Consider the following 18,924-nt stretch of genomic DNA (forward strand, 5'->3'; position numbering starts at 1 on the left):
AAAACCTCTGAGCATCTGTGTCTTTCTTTTTACAGGCAAGTTTTTCTGCAAGTCTCATTTCATTCACTGTAAGACCAACAGCCAGCAACGGAAGAGACGGGCAGAGTTGAAGCAACAAAAAGAGGTAAGTTTGACCTCAAAAGTGGTGGTGAAATGAGGAAGTTCCCTGGTAGGAGGAGGTTATCAAGAGTTCCTGCAGGTTAGGCCAATGTTTCTAGCTCTGGGTGGGCTTGAGACTCAGGTGAAGAGGGCTCTGCTCCCTGGCAGAAAGGTCCCTGTGTCTCAGTCCGTTCATCTGGCCTCTGGGGTGTGAGCTGTTCCAGATGTCAGCTCCCAGGCAATGACTGCTGCTTCTCATGAGAAGCCCAGAAGAGCTTTCCCATGTGCCAAGGATGGGGCTAAATGCTTAGCCATGCAAAAGCCACGTAGCCCCCAGGGCCTGGGGCCCACATGGCCACAGAGCCCTGTGAGCAGGGATGCCTGGTATAGGGCCAACCCTCTGTGGTTTCCAAGTCCTTTCCCCAAGCTCTTGGATGTCAACAACATGACTGGCCTTTTTAATTTGCAGATGGCTTGTGATAGCACCCTCCCTACCCCCACCCATGGTAGCTCTTAGCCAGCATCTTCTTTATGGTTTGATTAATCATCCACCTCCAGCAAGACCAACGACTTCAGCTTTTTTCTGATTTCACAAGTAATATGGGCTTCACAGGTGGCTTAAGTGGTAAAGAATCCGCCTGTCAATGCAGGAGATGCAGGTTCGATCCCTGGGTTAGAAAGATCCCCTGGAGGAGGAAATGGCAACCCACTCCCGTATTCTTGCCTGGAATGTCCCATAGACAGAGGAGCCTGGCAGGCTACAGACCATGGGGTCGCAAAGAGTTGTACACAGCTGAGCAACTGAGCACACACAGATGCACACACAGGTACACACACACACACACACAATAGAAAAATGGCTAAGTAAATGAAAGTCTATAAAGAAGGAAAATGAAATAACCCATTATCACTGTATTCTGAGAAAATCATAATTAACATTTTAGAACATTTCCTTGTAGACTTTTTCCTGTATGAGTACTGTTGACCTTTGAACAGTGTGGGAGTTAGAGCTTTTGACTGTCTGCAAGTTCAAAACTTCATGTATAATTTATAGCCAATCTTTCATATTGATGGTTCCTCCATATCCATAGATTCAGCCATCCCTTGATTAGGTAGAGATGTAGTATTCATTATTGAAAAATCTGCATTCAGGTGGACCCATGCGGTTCAAACCCACATTGTTAAAGGGTCAGCTGTGTTTTAACCCAGTTGGAATCCTACCGTGCAGTTTCATAGCCTTCTTTTTTCAATAACAGTATATTAAGAACAGTTTCCCATTAAGAATTCTTTTGGAGCCTAATTTTTTTTTGGGGGGGGGGGTTTTGTATTTTATTTTTTCAATTATTTTTATTAGTTGGAGGCCAATTACTTTGCAACATTGCAGTGGGTTTTGTCATACATTGACATGAATCAGCCATGGAGTTACATGTATTACCCATCCCGATCCCCCCTCCCACCTCCCCACCCACCCATTCCCCTGAGTCCTCCCAGTGCACCTGGCCCGAGCACCTGTCTCATGCATCCCACCTGGGCTGGTGGTCTGTTTCACCATAGATAATATACATGCTGTTCTCTCGAAACATCCCACCCTCGCCTTCTCCCACAGAGTCCAAAATTCTGTTCTGTACATCTGTGTCTCTTTTTCTGTTTTGCATATAGGGTTATCATTACCATCTTTCTAAATTACATATATATGTGTTAGTATGCTGTAATGATCTTTATCTTTCTGGCTTACTTCACTGTGTATAATGGGTGGAGCCTAATTTTTGATTCCTGTAAAAGATGACTGATAATTTATTTGCATCCTATATTGTTGGACATTACTATTTTTGCCTTATAAACATTTTACAGGGAATGTCTTTGTACCTGTATCATTATCCATATTTTAAATTGTTACTTAAGATCAATCATGAGAATGAGATTACTGAGTCAAAGGGGGTGTATGTTCTGAAGGCTCCAGAGGAAAGTGATATTGTGATCAGTTCCCACCCCCACCCCAGGAAAGTCACACCCGTGTTCAGCCCCCTTCAGCAGTGCACAGCGGGTGCTGAGATTTGGGGGAGGGGTCCTGCTTGCAAACTGTAGGGTCTGCCAGGTCCTCCCTTTATTGAGTCTTGCTCTGCTTCACTGGAGGAGCCCTCTCGGAGCATCATGGACTGATTGCCCTCACCTTGATCTCTTTCTCAGGAGGAGGGGATGTGGAAAGAGCAAGAAGCCCCTCGGCGAGACCCGCCCGCGGAAAGTTCTTGCGCCGCCGCCGCCATCGCCACACCGGAAGGCAGCCCCCCAGGTATCCCCAATTCCTTCCTTAGGAGAGCGCTAAGCTGGCCCCTCAGGCTGCCGTGGGGCCTGCTTCACCTTCCCCGGAGGCTGCTTAACTGGATTCAGGGACTCCTGCGCGCCACCAGCCTGCATATCAGGGACAATGCTTACAACTACTGCTATACCTACGAGCTCCTGAGCCTCGGGCTGCCCCTGCTCTGGGTGTTCTTCGAGGCCCTGGCTTCCATGTACCGGGAGTCGGAGGAGTCCCTCCAAAGCATCCGCGACTGGCTGCTCAGATGCGTCCCGGCCAAGCTGCACTGAAGCCCAGTCCCACAGTACCGTAACATTTCTCGCGTAGGTGGCGGCGTGTGCGGCCGGCTCAGGCGCTGGCCAGGGAGCCCCACGCCCTTGAACCAGTTAGCTCAAAGCCAAAGAATTTCCCGTCGGCCACCTGCACCTAGCCTGGTCGCGGTGAACATCTGCTTCAGGCCACCATGACATGAAGGATGTTTTTTTTTTTTTTTAAATAGCTTTGTACTTTTATACCAAAGCGAGCCATACTTCTAGGTTTACATTTCAATTTTTAACGTTTAATAAGCCAAGGGAAAGCATTTTTATTTTTTTTCCCTATGACTGTCAGTTTTTGTAAACACGGGTTTGAGGTTTATAACTGGTATTCCAAAAACCCCTTCCACGTTGTGGTCTTGAAATAGCCACTCCCTGTAAGGTGAATAATTTGAGCTCTTAAGTAAACCAAAGCGAGCGTGCGATCTCCTGACAGTGCCTTCTGATTTTTTTGCCTGGATACCACTTGTCAACAAGGGACAATTGTTTGCAACATGAAAGCATAGTAATTTAGAAGAAAAAAAAAAAAAAACCCAAAACAAAACAGAAAGGACGAAAGAGAATTAAATCTACAGAAGGATATGGCAATATATAGTTGCCTGTTACCTGTCCTCCCAGGGAGAAGGACTATCTTGCTCCCTTGTTCTGATGTAAAATAGTAGCTTCAAGATTCCCCTGACCCCAATACCAAACTGCAGCCAGATTATGTAGAACCACAGGGTTTCAAGTGAACTGCTGCAGACATACATTTTCCCTTCCCACTAATGACCATGGCAGCAAAGTCCGTTGGCCCCTGACCACTCAGAACTCCATCAAACTGATGCAATCCTGAAGAGGAGTCGTGTCAGCTGGTGGCATTTTAAGCCCTCCTTTTGAGGTCCCCAATCCAGGTTGCAGTCTGAGCCAAGGCCATTCAGGGTCCACAACAGTCAGGCTGAGGGAGGAAACTGCCCTCTCATGCTGTGTCCTTTGGGACGGAGGGTGTTTGTTAGCACCTGACAGTATTATTTCTGGAAAGCGTGATCTCCCCCGTGAGCATGGCCTGCAGGCATTCTGGCTTCTTAGCCAATCGGCTGCCATGCGTATTTGGTCAAACGGTCAGAAACCATTGATTATTGAATTGTCCCAGCCAAGGAATGTATCTGATCCAGGGGGAAGCTCCCATGTCTTGAATAGCAGAGGAGGCTGGGAGCGGACACTGTTATTGACTTATGCATAAGAAATATACCTTATTAAGGGCAAAACGGGCCTTGGGCCCACCTATATTCTTCATTCTGGGCATCTGGAGGAGGCCTCAGCCTTCCCAGCTCCACTCTGCCTGGACATGCACGGCTGCTGAGTCTGGCTGAACAGTGGAGATGACTGATAGAGAAAAACCTTGGGCAGAGTTCAGTGTATCTAGAGTTGCTGAGCCTTGCCTGTTACACTAGAAAGATCCTTTAGATTAAGAAAGGATGGAGTCTGGTGGGTCAGGAGCCAGAACCCTTAAGGGCTTTGAGATGCCAAGTTCTCCAGGCTGGGAAGAAGCAGGGAGGCATTTCTATAATATAAACACTTCCCTGAGTCCTTGGGTAAATCAGGGGCCTGACTGCGGCCAAGTCCGTGGGAACTGGCGCCTCTGTCTTTGTTGGAACTGCTCTTGTCCTATGACTTGCATTGTGTTTTTCCAAATTTTTGCTGGTTACTTTAGTGTTCTCTGGTGGGAGGAGCCCTTGATTCGTTTCATGTTTGATTCTGAAAGTCACGATGTAAACACATCCCAGCTGTGTCATTGTTATTCCCGTCAGCTCAGGGCAGGATGAGATGCTTTGTGGGATGCTCCATGAAGCTGGAGTTAGGATCTCTGAGAATGTCACTTATGGCCATAAGGAGACTGGTTTGAATTACTCTGGTGAGACAGGGCGTGCCTGTCAGAAGCCTGAGATGTTTGTGTGTTCTGAGACGTTGAACCTTCCTGGAGGTGCAGCAGCAAAACACAAAAGTAAGTCCTGGGAGCGGGATGTTTCTAAACCTCCATAACCTATTTAAGAATGAGTATGGGACACTAGAGTGAAATCGGGGCAGAGAGGATGTGGGGGGCAGTGGAGACGGGGGATTATTTCCAATTGCACGGATCCACTCTTGCAGATAAGTCACTGCTCACTTCCAGAAAGGTTCATCTGTCCTACGCAAGCCATAACTTGTTGGGGGAGTTGCTCTCTTTTTAATGGTTGCCTCGTTTTCAACTCCCGTACCTTTTCGCATTGTCCAGCATTTTCCTTGTTCCCCCAACTAAATTCTCTCTTCTGTCTCTCTCTCTCTCCAAACCTTACACTGTGGCCATCAGTTCATTTCAGCCTTCCAGTGCTGCACCCACTTCTTGGCTGACACACTTCTGCTCTGAGGTGACTGGTTTTCTTGCCAATTTTCAGAGAGTGGTACTAACCCCTGACCTGCTTTCTGCGCCCCGTCTCCCCACCCCCACCCCCGCCGTGGCCTTGGTTGTGCTAACTGCGAGCGTCTTGCCTACTAATGGACTCATTCATTCGGTGGCATGGTTGGTGAACAATGTGGGGTGGTGTTCAGCTCGAAAGCGTTTCTGATTCCATCCCTCTGAGCGGGCTGCCCAGCCCACTCCAGGTGCATGGCCCGCCTCCTCGCTACACTCCACGGCCTGCGTGCATGCTTTTCTGGTTGCACTTACGAAGCTACTTACCTTCCTGGGAGGGTTAACCTGGAATGTGAGACTGCCATAGAGAGGGCCCTTCACCTTTGAAAAGAACTCTTTCATCTCTCAGCCTCTGAAAAAGCATATGCATACAAGCATCTTCTTCAGTTGCTTTCTAATATAAAGGTTATCAATCTGCACCATAGGTGACTCTTTTTGGAAGGATTAAAAAAAAAAAAAATGTCTCCCGGGCTTCATCACAAGCTTGGCCCAGACTCTGTATTTTGAACACATGATCACAATTTTTCTAGTGAATCTTTCCTCCCCAGCAGCCTATACCTTCCCTCCCAGGGTTTTGCTTTGACTCTTCTGGTCTCTCTAGGCTTATAAAGCCCCAGAGGATACAGAAGCTTCAGCTAGAGCAGTCATCATCACAGGCCAGGAGTGCCTTAGAGAGCAGCTCCCTTTCAATGCCCCCACAGCTCTGCTCAGAACACATCCCCCTGCTGACTCTGCCTGGAGCAGCAGGACACTCACAGTGCTTTTAAAGAGAAACACCACACCTAGTCCAGTGGGGCTGTTGAAGGCAGGCCTCGCAGTCCCGGGCTGCAGGTGATGGTGTTCTGCATGTGGCCCAGAGCCATGCTGACCTCTCTGCACAGCCCTGCATGCTGCATTTTGCTCCCTCGTTGGTGCAGATCCTTGCCAGGATGAAGTCACCGTTCTTGTCTTATCTTCTCTTGCAGAGTCTCCCCCCTTTATAGAATGTCAACCAAAGAGTGCCCTCCTCCCCCCAGCCTCCTCCTTAGCTAGCCTCCCCCACCTTGTCACCATGCATGTTTGTGACCTTTGGTAGTCATTACAGTGCCACGTGGAACCCTGTATTTTGCACACAGCGAACAATGTTTAGCTTTATTTATGGTATTTGATGCTGTACATGGAAATAAATACGGTTCTTTATAAAGCTCATTGTTTCCTCTCTTCTTTGCCGTGGAAGCTGCTCAAACCTCAAACACAGGGGTTGGTTGAAGGGGCTGGCCTTTCATGAACTGGCGGGCCTTGCACTTGTGGTGACATGGAGCTCTCTGGGGCTGTGCTGGTTACTCTCAGAGGAAATATTACCTGGGGGTAATATTTGGAAAATATCACCCATGCTCCGCAGCTAGGCTTTGGGGGCTCTTCCTTGAAAACTCATGGTACTTTTCTGCTGTAGGTGCTGGGCATTGTTGGCTGAGGGTCAGGGTGCCCTCAGCTATAAGGAACAGACTGTATTGACAACTGCTGGCACCCATTTCCTGCACGCATCCAAGCCGTGGACCTGTGAGAGAACTTTACTTAGGAACCTTACTCTGACTTAGGTTTCCATGCAACAGAGGTTGCTCTTGAAAGTTTTGTGCTGGCCCAGCTGAGTGATGGGTATAAGATTAGAGGAAGGACTGGACTTTGGTTTCAGGATGGCAATGAACATGGCGGGTGTATTTATCCATGGAGGAGAGCCATTTGGGCTGCTAAGAGACCAGCTTTGCCCTCAAAGTCTCAGGTCACTCAGTTTCTTGGCTGCAAGGCTCTGCCCACAGGGCCACTCTGAGGATGTTTCCAAGGCAGGCTTTGGCTCAGTTCCACTAATCTTTAAGGGAGGGATTTGAAGTTTTACTCAACTAGTCTGGATGGTGTCAAAGAAATCTGGTCCCCTACCTCCCTAGGGTGGATGCCTTTCTTGGCCAGGCTGAATGTGCTGGGCTTCTGACACTGGCATGTAAACTCATCTATGAACTTCACGAGGGCCCTTGTATCTCTGAAGGGGCACTTTCGAGGCCCTGGGCCTCTGAGCCCAGTTGCTGGTGCCTGGAGCTGCCTGGCATCATGACCAAGTGTTGTTACTTTTACCCAAGTGAGATACTCTTTCTGTTCCCTAAAAGGAAGGGTGTTAGGGACTGAAGCCAGAAGCTGGGTTGGACAAGTGACTTATTCTTTTATGCATTCATCTATTCATGTGTTTATTGAATGCCTGCCATGCCCTAGGCATATTCTAGGACCTAGAGATGCAGCAGTGAGCTGCACGGAGCACCGCCCCTCCCTGCATCTTGGACTGTGTATATCTCAGTGTCGTTCTACTAGACTTGATTCGTTTTGCTTAGTTGTGCATGCACTTATTTATTTGTACATGCACACATTTGTTTACTCAACTAATGTTTAGTGAGCATCTACTATATGTTGGCAATATAGCAGAGAATGAGACAGACAAAAATCCTCATTCTCATGGAGCTTACAGTTTGGTTTTGATTTGAAGTTGGGTTAAAGCAACATTTTCCAAAGTGTGACAATGGAACATTAGCTTTGAGAAGGGCTTTGTGAAGAAAGGGTTCCATAGTCCCAGAGTTTGGGAAATGTTTTATCCTTACCATGCTGATCCTCCCAAATCTTGGTGATCCACAAGACTCATTAGCACATTCAAGTCTGAGGAGTCCTCCAGTAAGGAAGCCTAATTAACTTTTTTCAACTGGGTTTTCCTATACCTCTGATCCTAAAGAAATAATCCAGCCAGAGAAAGAAAGTCCCTGCAACCTGAATATGGAGTAGGGTAAGTGGGTCAAGTGATGTGGGCAAGCCTGGGCTGCTCTCCTCTATTTCTGTGAACTCATTCCCTTTCAGGGCTTTTCCTTTAATCCCTTAAATAAGTAAAAGAAGCGACTGGTACTTTCCCTGCCCCAAGGCCAGTTTTCCAAGGAGTCAAAGAGTTCCTGTGTGGTACCTCATTAGCTCTTCACCTCCTTGGGTTGATACTGATTTAAAGTTCACTGAAGCTAGAGGCAACCTAGAGCACAATCTTCAACTATTAAGCATCTTCACCTGTCCAAGGCTCAGGCCAGGAATCTGGTGCTGCTTACAGGAAAAACCTTGGCATGGGGAAAGGCCTTGGACTTGGCTGAAGACCCAGCTCTGACCCCAACACTTTGTCCTGACTCAGAGGCACTGGGCAAGTCCCTTCTGTGCACGGGGCTAGCGATGCCTCTGGCGGAGGGCTTTGTGAAGGCAGAGTCGGTGGGCATGCCCAGCAAGGGCTCTTGCTGAGTTACAGAGTGAACTTTCCTGGTTCCATGCCGCAGAGAGTGTCCTGAGGGAGGCATTCTGAGTCAGAGAGACTCAGAGTCTGACAGGACTTCTGAGAACTAAACGGGTCTCAGTTCACATGGGTTGGCAACATCTATTGCTGTCTAGCCTTCCAGTCCCCTGGCTCTCTTGACGGTAACTAGTTATTCCCTCTAGATGTTCTGGCCTCAGTTTGAGCCCCTTCTCTCCCACTGCCTGCACTTTAGTTTTGCTGTAGTGAGTGTCTTGAGTCTCAGCAGAGGAGCCGTCTCCAGCTCTGTCATGGGCTGCCTGCTCACTGTCTCCACATCGCTATCTGCAGTCTCCAACTTAGATATCCGCCTCAGACTTCTGGTCTTCCCCTGAGACAGACTCCACCCTTGGCCTTCACAGTCTCTGGAAATGGCAGTTCCGTTCTTCTTGTTGCTCAGCTCAGAGCCTTGGTTGGAGTCATTCTTGGCTTTTCTTGGTCATACATCCAGTCCGTTAGTGAATTCTAAGTAGAGCCAGAACCTAGCTGCATCTCACCACCTCCATGCTACCGCCTGGTCCCAACCACTGTTATTTCTTCCCATGTTTTTCTGGCCACCTTCTACAAGCCCTTCTTATAGAGAGCTCTTCCTACGCCTTTTAACCTATTTTCAACCCAACAGCTGGAGTAGTTCTGTTAGAACTTAAATCTGATCTCTCCTCTGCTCAAAACTCCAATGGCTGCCCAGCTCGCTCAGAGTAAAAATCCGAGGCATATGGTGGAGTCAGATGGTTCTGTACAGTCTGGCCCCTGTCACTCTGACCTGCTCCCCTTCACACGCTGTGTCCCAGCCATAGTGGCCTCTGCCACGTGGCATTTGCACTGGCTGTTCTCTCTGCCAGGGACACTGTTTCCTGGTATCCATATGACTGATCATACTTCTATTCAAGTCTTTGTTTCCATGTCTCCCTCCCAGTGAGGTTCACATTTAATACCACAACCTGCTCCCGCAGCTCTCCTGATCCCCCTACCATCTAATTTTCCTATTATATAAGTTATTTACTACCTATGTGTATTGTTTATGTTTTCCTTCTTGTTAGAACATAAGCTCCTCAAGGGTGGGAAACTTTGTTTCTTTGGAACGCTCATATACACCCAGCAGATGGAACAGTGCTTGGCACATAGCGGGCCCTCAATAAGTATTTATAGAATAAATAAAGGTCCTGCCTTCTGGCCTGGACGTCTGACTCCCCTGACTAGGGAGCCTGCAGCCATCTGGGGCCTGAGATGATCTTGCTGGTGTCAGATCACAGGAGCGGAGAGAACCTGTAAGAGAAGTAGACATTGTGTCTTGCTACCTCTGCAGAGCCTTTGGATTGATTGGGAGAAGGGAGTTTTGGTTTAGCTCCATTTTGCCTCCAATGGGTATAATCTGCACACAGCCTCTCTTGGCCGTGTGTGGGAGCAAGTATGTCCGAAGCTGAAGGCCCAAGGCTGGCCCAGCATGGTACCTATTTGTGGCAGGAGAGGAAGGAAGAGGAGTCAAGATCTGGGGACTAAGGCTCCAAAGCCGGCACTGTGAGCCAAACACAAGTAGGAAAGTCAGCTTCCTCTCTGCCTTCGGGCCCACCACACTGTCGGATGCCCCCATCCCTTCCTCCCAGCCCTGATGGAGGAGGCCTTGCTGCTTGGAGGCTCCAGCCAATTTGGTGGCCCATCTATAGCTAGTGTTTCCATGGTGTGTCCAGGCAGAGGGCTCTGTGAGGTGAGCAGACCAGCTCTGCTGAGGGCTGTGAGCAAAGGAAGGCTGGGTCCTCCTTCTGGCTGGCTTTTAGTTCACTTGAGTTGGTTTCTGCACAGAAGTTGCTGCTAAAGCCAGGCAGGGTCCTTGGAGGAACACTGCTCATGCTGATTCAAAGCAGTAGAGGGTGAGCCTGAGTACACATACATGTCTGCACACAGACGTGCCCCACGGTCAGCCTGGGGGCGCCCGGTGAGCATGCCGCTGGGCAGGGGAACCATGCCCCAGCATGGCAGGTGGACCCGAGGCCCAGGGCCGCCCATCCGTGCACTCATCCCCTGAAAGGCCCTGGAAGCTGGGATTCCTAGTAGTGCACGCTCCTCCAGGGTGACAACTGTCTATAGACACCTGTGCCTTTATCTTTGAAAGGGACATGCACTGCAAAGGCCCTTGGTACTAGACCAACAGATCCCTCCTGGGGCACTTGGGTGGAGGGAATACTTGACACAGGCTCCTTCCCAGGGCCCTCGCCCATCCTGCTGGGGGCTTGTCAGTGTCCCCTCACTCATCACGGTCCAGGAGGAGACTGCACTACACTTAGTATCCTGGACATGGGGATACAGGCAGCGCTGTGTATTTCCCATGGTACCCACCACCTACTGTGTGGCCCTGGCCTCTGGACTCGTAGCACCAACTCCTCTCAGAGTCCCCCTAGCCAGTAGCTTTCTATTATTACTCATCTGTGCGTTGCCTTGTCATCCCTATTTGACTTTTCAGTCAAATAACAAAAAACTTTGACCAATCATTATTGGTTTCCTTTATTAACTTTACTCTGTTGAACTCCCTGGCTTGGGTTCTGTTTTCTTGACTGATAAACTTAAGTTCCATTGCTCTTGTTAGACTTCTCTCTTCCAAGAGAACAATGGGCAAGAGAGCAGAGGGAGCTTTTACAAGCCCAGAGCCAAAAGTGGCTCTGGCAGTTAGGAGCTGTGTGACCTTGGACCAGTGAGATAACACCTCTGGGCTTCAGCTTCCTAATCTGTAAAACAGGCTTAATGAGAGTATCCAGGAGAACCTGTTGCTTCGTTGTCTTCCTGGGCTCTGGAGGAGAGTGGAGGGTCTCCAGACTTGGGGAGAAAACGGGAACAAGTTTGCCAGCAGAGAGAGGGGCAACGGTGCTCCCTCTGACACTGTCGGAGGGGCCTGGACACAAAAGAGCCTTGGGACTTGGCTGCTTGGGGCCAAGTGAGGACAGACGTTTCCCCGGACACTGCCTGCCCGCCTCTGGAGTCTCCTCCTTCTCCAGGGAGCAGGGGTCTGGCCTGAGCAATGGGAGGAGACTGAGGTGCTCAGCTCTGAGCAGATCTCCTTCCCTCCAGGAGGCCGGGGCGGCTGCTCTGGGAAGGGCTGGATCCTCCTCACCCTCCCCAACCAGGCACCTCCTCCCCTGGCAGCTCCCAGCCCCACAGAATTCTCCCTGTGAGCACCGGTAACTTCAGGCAAAGCCTAGGGCAAAGAGCAGCTGGGCCTGGGGGAGGCGGCACCAGGGAGCACAGCCGGGCCCTCACCTGGGGCTGGTCACAGACACACTGCTCTGTGTCCAGGGCTGGCTGATCCCACGCTCCCTTGGGGTGGCCCCGGTGGAGCCACTCTGGTCTCCGCGTTCTCCCACTCATGCAATGAAGATGATCATAGCATCTTTTCAGGATGGGGGGATATCAGAGAAGATGAATGTGAACTGCTAAACAGGAATGTGGCCCCAGGTGATGAGTTGGGGCGGCTTTTGTTATTGCTTTTAGATTACTTCCGTTACAAGTACTAGTACCCCCAGAACTACCGCTACTGGTCTGTGCGTGTGGCTAGGGATCCTCAGGGGAATGCGAAGAAGTTATCTGGAATAGAAGAGTGAGTGGAGAAACTTCCTCTTGGGGCAGCACTGAACCTGAGACCCAGCAGTCGCCTGGGCCGTGTGGGGCAGGAGAAGGGAGGAGCATGTCCTCCTTGGGGGTCTTCTGCCTGAGCGAGGCAGTGACCAGAAGAAGCACCAGCTTCTTTTCCACAAGTCTCCATGACCAGGTGCCCCCCGGCCCCTGCCCCTCCACTGATACCCAGGCTCCCCTGTGAGAGACACTGGCCCTGACCCTGCTGCCCTGGGGGATCTTCATTCAGCCACATCCCCACCCCTGCAGAAGCCAGGGAGCCAGCCTTACCCTGATCTATCCCTCAGCCCTGCTGGCAAAGACAAAACTCTCCAGGAGAGAGAAGGAGAAGGAGGAAAGCAGACCCCAGGTCTTCTTGCCGGTTTGGGCTGGCCTCTGAGATATAGGGGGCGTGTGTCTGCTGCCTGGCACAGCTCACCTCCACTGCCTGCAGCCGCCCATCCGGCCCAACTGCTCTCCACTCCCTCCCCCCTCTTCGCTGTGTGTGTTCAGCCGACAGGTCTCCTCCAGTTATCACAGCTGCCTCCTCACTGGCCTCCCTCTCTCCTCCTGGTGGGTCCTCCTGTCCTCCTTCCACTCTGCGACCAGAGCTATCTTTCTTAGAGGAAAATCTGATGATGCCAACTGCTAGCTTCCAGTCCTTCAGTGGTTGCTCCCAGAGCAAAACCCACCCTTCACCTCGCCGTTCAAGGCCCTTCCTGGTTTGACGTCAGTGCAATCCTTTCCCATTGGTTTCTCTTCTCTACCCTCTTGCCCTCCAGTCATGTGGACTTAGCCTCCATTCCTATGCAGGTGGCAGTTTTTTCCCACTTTGCTTCTGCTCCCGGCGTCCGCCCCCTGGAGCACCACCTCTCCTTTCCCTGTTCAAATCCTCCCCATCCTCAAGCCCCTTTGAATTGGAGCCTTGGAACCAACGTCTTTATTGCATGGCAGTTTGACCTCCCTCCACTCACACCTCATCTTGGCCTCACTCTTTTGGGTCTACCTTATAACGCAGGTGTTTGTGAGCAGACCTTCTTTCTCCTGTGGGGCAGAAAGAGGCGCTTTGAGGCAGACCGTGGCTGACTCATCTTCAAATCCACAGTACAACCTGGATCAGAGAAGAGCACAAAAGCTTCTGCTGACCATGCAAGTAGCTGCACACACAGCTCACAGGCACACATGTATACTCACATATGAACCAGGTATAGAGCCAGGTCTCTGCTGCGGCAACTGGGTAACAAGCCTCCCAAACCCTAGTGTCTTGTAACATCATTTTTCTTGCTTGTGGGTCTCTGGGTTGGCTGAGTGGCTCTGCTTCAGGCTGCAGCTGTAACGGCAGCCTGGGCTCCCGTGGGATCAGCCAGGCTGTAGGTTGGCTCTAGATCTGTTCCATGTGCCAATCAGGGACCCCAGGCTGAAGGGACAGTAATCACCAGGGACAAGCTCTTCGTGTGGCCAGCAAACAGGAGTGCATGTGGACTAGCCAAAGAGCAAGGACATTGAGAGCTGCAGCTCACATCATGCCCACTAATTTCCGCTGGTCAAAGCAAGTCTCAGGGCCAAGCCTCGGGGCAACTGGACAGAGAGGCTCACCCCACCTCTCTAGTGGGAAGGACTGCAAGGTCATAGGACAAACTATAACTGTTACAGGGAGGGACTGAACAACTGGGGACGCATCCCAGTCCAAACTCATAGAATAACCGCCATGCATATTGGGGCCCATTTGTGGTTCTGTTCTGCTCACAGACGTACAGACGAGGCCTCATCCTCTGATGAAATATATTACTGTGTGCTGGTGTCTTAACCTCCCTATATACCTGTTTTCTCAGCAGCAAAATGGGGATAATACTTCTTTTCCTAGAATCTTGTGTGACACCTAATAGACTTATTACATGCCAAAATTCTCAATAAAAGTACTCAGTAAGAGCTGCTGCTATTATTATTGCTACATAGTCAAGTATTCAATTATAACACTTACTCCCCAAATGCATCTCCTCCATCCACAGCCTCACCAGTGCAGAAGGGTCCTCACATACAAGCATGCACTGTACTAGGGCTTACAAACCAGTGACCACCTGGCTGCATCTGCTTGTAAACATGTTTTATTGGACCTGTACAATATTTTTAAATGTGTGGCTTTGCACATAAAAATAAAAATGAATTATCTTCACAGATGGTAAATAGAATTAGGGAGTAGATAACATTTCCCAGAAAGAGCGTGTGGGTGAAAAAAATGAGAGGGCCTAGGTGGAAGCATGAAGAACCTATCATTTAAGGGTTGGCTAGAAGCCAGAACGGTTGAGATGGAACAGTCTGCTAGGCAGGGAGAGAAGGTGAGCCTGGGAGCAGTGAGGGGCAGAGTGCAAGAGCTGCAGGAGGGCCCCAAAGCCTAGTGAATTGGATTTAGAGACAAGGAGGGCAGTAGGCACTTTGTTGGGGATCATTTGGAGAGTGGAGGTATAGGCAAGATTCTAGGGGATTGAGGGGTGAGTGATGCGAGGTGAAGAAATGGAGAAAGTGAGTGACTTGCTAGGAAGGAAGAAGAGTTGGCTTGGAGCGGGGATGGGAGGACTGGGAATAAAAAGTTTTCTTAAAAAGGTAGGGTATGTAAACACTTATGGAAAAGATCCAGTAGACAATTAATGACACAGGAAAGAAGAGATAATGACCTTGGGGGGTCCATAGGGACCTTCGTAAGTTTCATCCTTACGAGGAGAAAGGACTCCTTTCCCACTGTGACCAGAGAGGAGGTCACTGAGCTAGTCAGTGGTGAAGAGGGAGTTGGGGCCCAGGCTGCCTGTCTTACTCATTTATTCACCAACTGATTCATTGATTCATTTAACAGGTATTTATTAAGAATCTACTCTTCACCAGGCACAATACTAGCAAGAAAGAAATAGGCAAAAATCACTGCCTTTATCCTCGGCATGGGAGAGAGATAACAAACAAAATAAATGGGGAATGTGTGTAGTTCATTGGAAGGTGTGATATGCTATGAATAAAAGTAAAGAGGAAAGGAGAGAGCTGGGGGTGTGGGTTCCTGTTTGAGGAGGATGATTGGGGTCACCTGCTTGAGAAGGCGACAGTTGGCCGAAGTCTTGAAGGTAGAGGGTGAGCGAGCCCTGCTCTTTGGGAACAGTGTCTCCAAGGAAGAGGCGAGAACCTCTGAGCTGGGGGCCAAGGCAAGGGCGGGCTGAGTATGGGAGAGTCAGCATGGTGTTCACGTGGTTGGAACAGAGAGCTGAGGGGGTAAGCACTGGGAGATGAGGTCACAGGGACCCTGGAGGGTTGTGAGAGGAGGTAGTGTTATTGTCTGACTTCCTTTTTTTTTTTTTTTTAATACTTTTTAATTAGAGGATAATTGCTTTACAATCTTGTGATGGCTTTTTGCTGTATATCAACATGAATCGGCCATAGGCATACCTATGTCCCCTCCCTCTTGAAGCCCCCTCCTACCTCCCTCCCCATCCCACCCCTCTAGGTTGTCACAGACCGCCAGCTTTGGGTTGCCCGCATCATACATCAGTTTTAACAGTCACTCGGCAGCTGTTGAGAACAGACTGAAGGATGGGGCATGGCCAGAGGGAAAGGGGAAACCAGGAGAAGCTGGATCTATAATCCAGACAAGAGATGATGGTCGCTGGGGCCAGGGTGGTCGCCAAGGAGGTGGTGACAGGTGCCTGAATTCCTGGCGTATTTTCAAGGTAGAGCCAACAGGATTTGCTGATAGCTCGAGTGAAGAGTGGAAGAACGAAAGGAGTCAAGAATGCCACTGAAGTGTTGACTGGAGCACCCGGCAGGCCCCAACTGCCATTTACGGAGATGGGAGGGCTATGGGGAGGCAGGCTTGGGGAGAGGTGGAAATGGAGATTTCCATGCGTGTGAGGTTAAGGGATCTATTGGACATCTCCCTGGAGATGCCAAGAAAGCCTTTGTGTGCATGCCTCTGCATTCAGGGGAATGTCCAAGCTGGACAGAGAGATGTGCGAGCCCATGCTGTCTGGAGTTATTTAAAGTCATGAGACTGAATGAGGTCATCAAGGACATGAGTGTAGATGAGAAGAGAAGCAGTTCAAAGATTGAGTCCTGGGACCTTCCAGGGCTAACAGGTTAGGTCCTGGGGAAAGAGGAACAGGGGAAGAATCAGAGGAGGGGAAAGCCAATGCGGGAGGAGGGAGCCAGCTACGCTGTCCTGAAAGAAAAACTGCTTCTAGAAGGAGGGAATGATCAGCTGGCTCAGAGGCTGCTGGTGTGTTCAGTAAGAGGAGAAATGAGAAGTTACCACTGGGTTTAGCAGCACAGAGTGATTTTGACAAGAGCAGTGCAGAGTCTGGTGGGCCTGGGGTGGGCCCTCTGCACGTTTCAACCCTCCTTTATGGGTTAAATGGGATGGTGTGTGCGTTCATGCCCAGCACACAAGATGTGTGCTCTAAATGCTGGGTTGTCTGGTGGGCTGAGTGGTGGGGACCCAGTGATGGCATGGAGGAGGAGATCCATCTTGGAGCGCCCACCCAAGCCTCTGGAGGAGGGGCAGGCTCCCTGCAGGGCTGTCCATTCCCACCATCTCTCTAGACCCTCTTCTCCTCTCAACAGATGAGCCGACCTCCCCCAAGAAGCCCAAGAGCGTCCCGGAGCTTGAGCCTGGGGATGTGGCAGGTGGAGCTGCCTCCCCCCTGCCCTCTGAGTGGACTGCAGTGAGGATCAGCCCCGGGGAGGATGTGGTTGGACAGGACGTGCTGGCCGTGCGCGTCCTGGTCACCAGCGATGACAGCAGGTACGCTCCCACTGCTGTAGGACGGGGGCAGGAAGAGCTGGGCAAACAGACAGCTCTGGGGCGCTAGTCTTCTCCCTACTCACTTGCAGCTTGGTTCCTTCTGAGGATCATGAGGGGAGACTATTCCAGGCCCCGCTCCTCAGCTTGGAGATGGTGGTCTTCTCACTTATGTGGCATTTTCCTTCTATGTATGAGTGCATGCTGAGTCACTTCCATCATGTCCAACTCTTTGTGACCCTATGAACCATAGCCCGCCAGGCTCCTCTGTCCATAGGGATTCTCCAGGCGGGAATACTAGGGCGGGTTGCCATGTCGTCCTCTGGGGGATCTTCCCGACCCAAGGATCAAAACCCGCATATTTTACATCTCCTGCATTAGCAAGTGGGTTCTTTACCACCTGGGAAGCACCTTCCTTCTATGTATGCCTGTGTCTAAATTTTCTTGTAAGGAAAATCATAAGGACTCCTGCCAGATTAGGCTTCCCTGGTGGTTCAGATGGTAAAGAATCTGTCTGCAATGCAAGAGACCCGTGTTCGATCCCTGAGTGGGAGAGATGCCCTGGAGAAAGGAATGGCAACCCACTCCAGTATTCTTGCCTGGAGAATCCCAGGGACCAGGGAGGGAATCTAGTGGGCTACCATCCATGGGGTCACAAAGAGTCGGACACGACTGAGCGACTTTCACTTTCACCTGCCAGATTAGATTAGGGCCCACCCTAATGACCTTCATTTTAACTACTTAATGACCTCTGTAAAGACCCTGTCTCTAGAAGCAGCCCCATTCCCAGGTACTTGGAGTTAGGACTTCTTATAAATCTGGGGGGACACAGTTCAGCCCAGAACACAGCCAGAGGCTGGGTGCCAGGCACAGAGGTAACTAAACTACAGCCCTTTTCCTGGAACCCCTTTGTCTGGTGAGGCAGCGATGGGCAGGGCACAGTGTGGGGGTGGGAGGTTGCAGGCCTCCAAGCTCAGCTGTTCTGTCCCTTCACCTTCCAGCTCCGATGCAGAGCCGGACCATGGTGACAGTGAGGCCTCCAGTGCAGAGCTCTTTGACGAAAGACCCCGGCGGCCGGAACTCCACCTCCCAGCCCTCCTGAAGCCCCTCTCCCGGCACAGCTCCCTGAGGGAGACCCTGACCAGGGCCGTCTCTCCACACGACCTCGGGGAGCCCGAAGCTGTGCCTGGTGAGTAGAGAGCCTGCCTGGGAGAGAAACGGGCTTGCCTGACCCTGGGCCGTGGGGGCAGGGGTGGGGAAGGGGGACAGAGACTCTCACAGCCAGTGTTTCCTCATGGAGGACCGTGGGACAGTACGTCAGGCCCTCAGGCTCAGAGGCGGTGGAGCTGGGTCACTGGGGGTCAGGGGACTGGACGTAGGGCCAGCCTCCCTCTCCGCAGGAGGCTGTGGAATCTCAAGTGGGAAGGTGGCAGAGGGGCCTGACTGGCTGTCGTGTGTCACAGGCGGAGATAAGGGGTGGGGTGCGGCCCAGGACCCTCTTGCCTGGAGCCGTCTCCTCTGTGAATATCTCCTGAGGGCCCTCTGGCATTTCATAGCCCGCAAGGGAAGGGAGGTGGGCCCAGCTGCTGCTGGACCACAGGTAGCCTGGGCAGCATAGTTTCCCTGGGGGCAGCACAGGGCCATGTCACTAAGTACTGTGTTGGTCAAGGCTTTGCCTACACGTGGCACCATTTCATCCTCAGGATGACCCTGTGAGGTAAGGAGCATGAAGCCCAATTTTACAGGTGTGCAAATGGACTGTTTTCCCAAGGACTCACGACTTAGCGAGTGCTGGGTGCTCCACACTCTGTGAAGTAGTTGTTTTAGCATTCCAGCTTGTTTTAATAAAGGTGGCCTCGGATTGAGTGTTTTGAGTTAATCAAGAGCGACTGCTAACCTGTGGGTGTGAAGAAACAGGCTAACAACAACTTGCAACCATGGGAAGAGCCGGAGCGCCACTTGTCCTGTGCTGCCCTCAGGTGGCCAAGGGCAGAACTTCCACATGAACCTAGAAATGTTCTCAGGAGCAATGGTTTCACAGGAAGACCAGAGCTGGGGCTGGAATCCTGGAAA

General features: G+C 50.8%; 1 protein-coding gene across 6 annotated transcripts in view; it reads left to right on the forward strand.

Moving 5' to 3' along the window:
* MICAL2 (microtubule associated monooxygenase, calponin and LIM domain containing 2) overlaps positions 1–18,924 on the forward strand; it is a 234,378-nt gene that overhangs the window by 146,006 nt on the left and 69,448 nt on the right. For 3 of the 6 annotated variants that reach the window (XM_065943806.1, XM_065943807.1, XM_065943808.1), the window contains 4 exons: positions 36–124; positions 2,287–2,389; positions 16,674–16,854; positions 17,853–18,040. In XM_065943806.1, the coding sequence (XP_065799878.1) occupies positions 36–124; positions 2,287–2,389; positions 16,674–16,854; positions 17,853–18,040 (561 nt within the window). Of the gene's footprint in view, positions 1–35; positions 125–2,286; positions 6,321–16,673; positions 16,855–17,852; positions 18,041–18,924 lie in introns of those variants that run through there. The other 3 variants (XM_065943810.1, XM_065943809.1, XM_065943811.1) reach the window with 3 other exon arrangements.

Source organism: Muntiacus reevesi, chromosome 9 (assembly GCF_963930625.1).
Source record: "Muntiacus reevesi chromosome 9, mMunRee1.1, whole genome shotgun sequence".
NCBI lineage: Eukaryota > Metazoa > Chordata > Mammalia > Artiodactyla > Cervidae > Muntiacus > Muntiacus reevesi.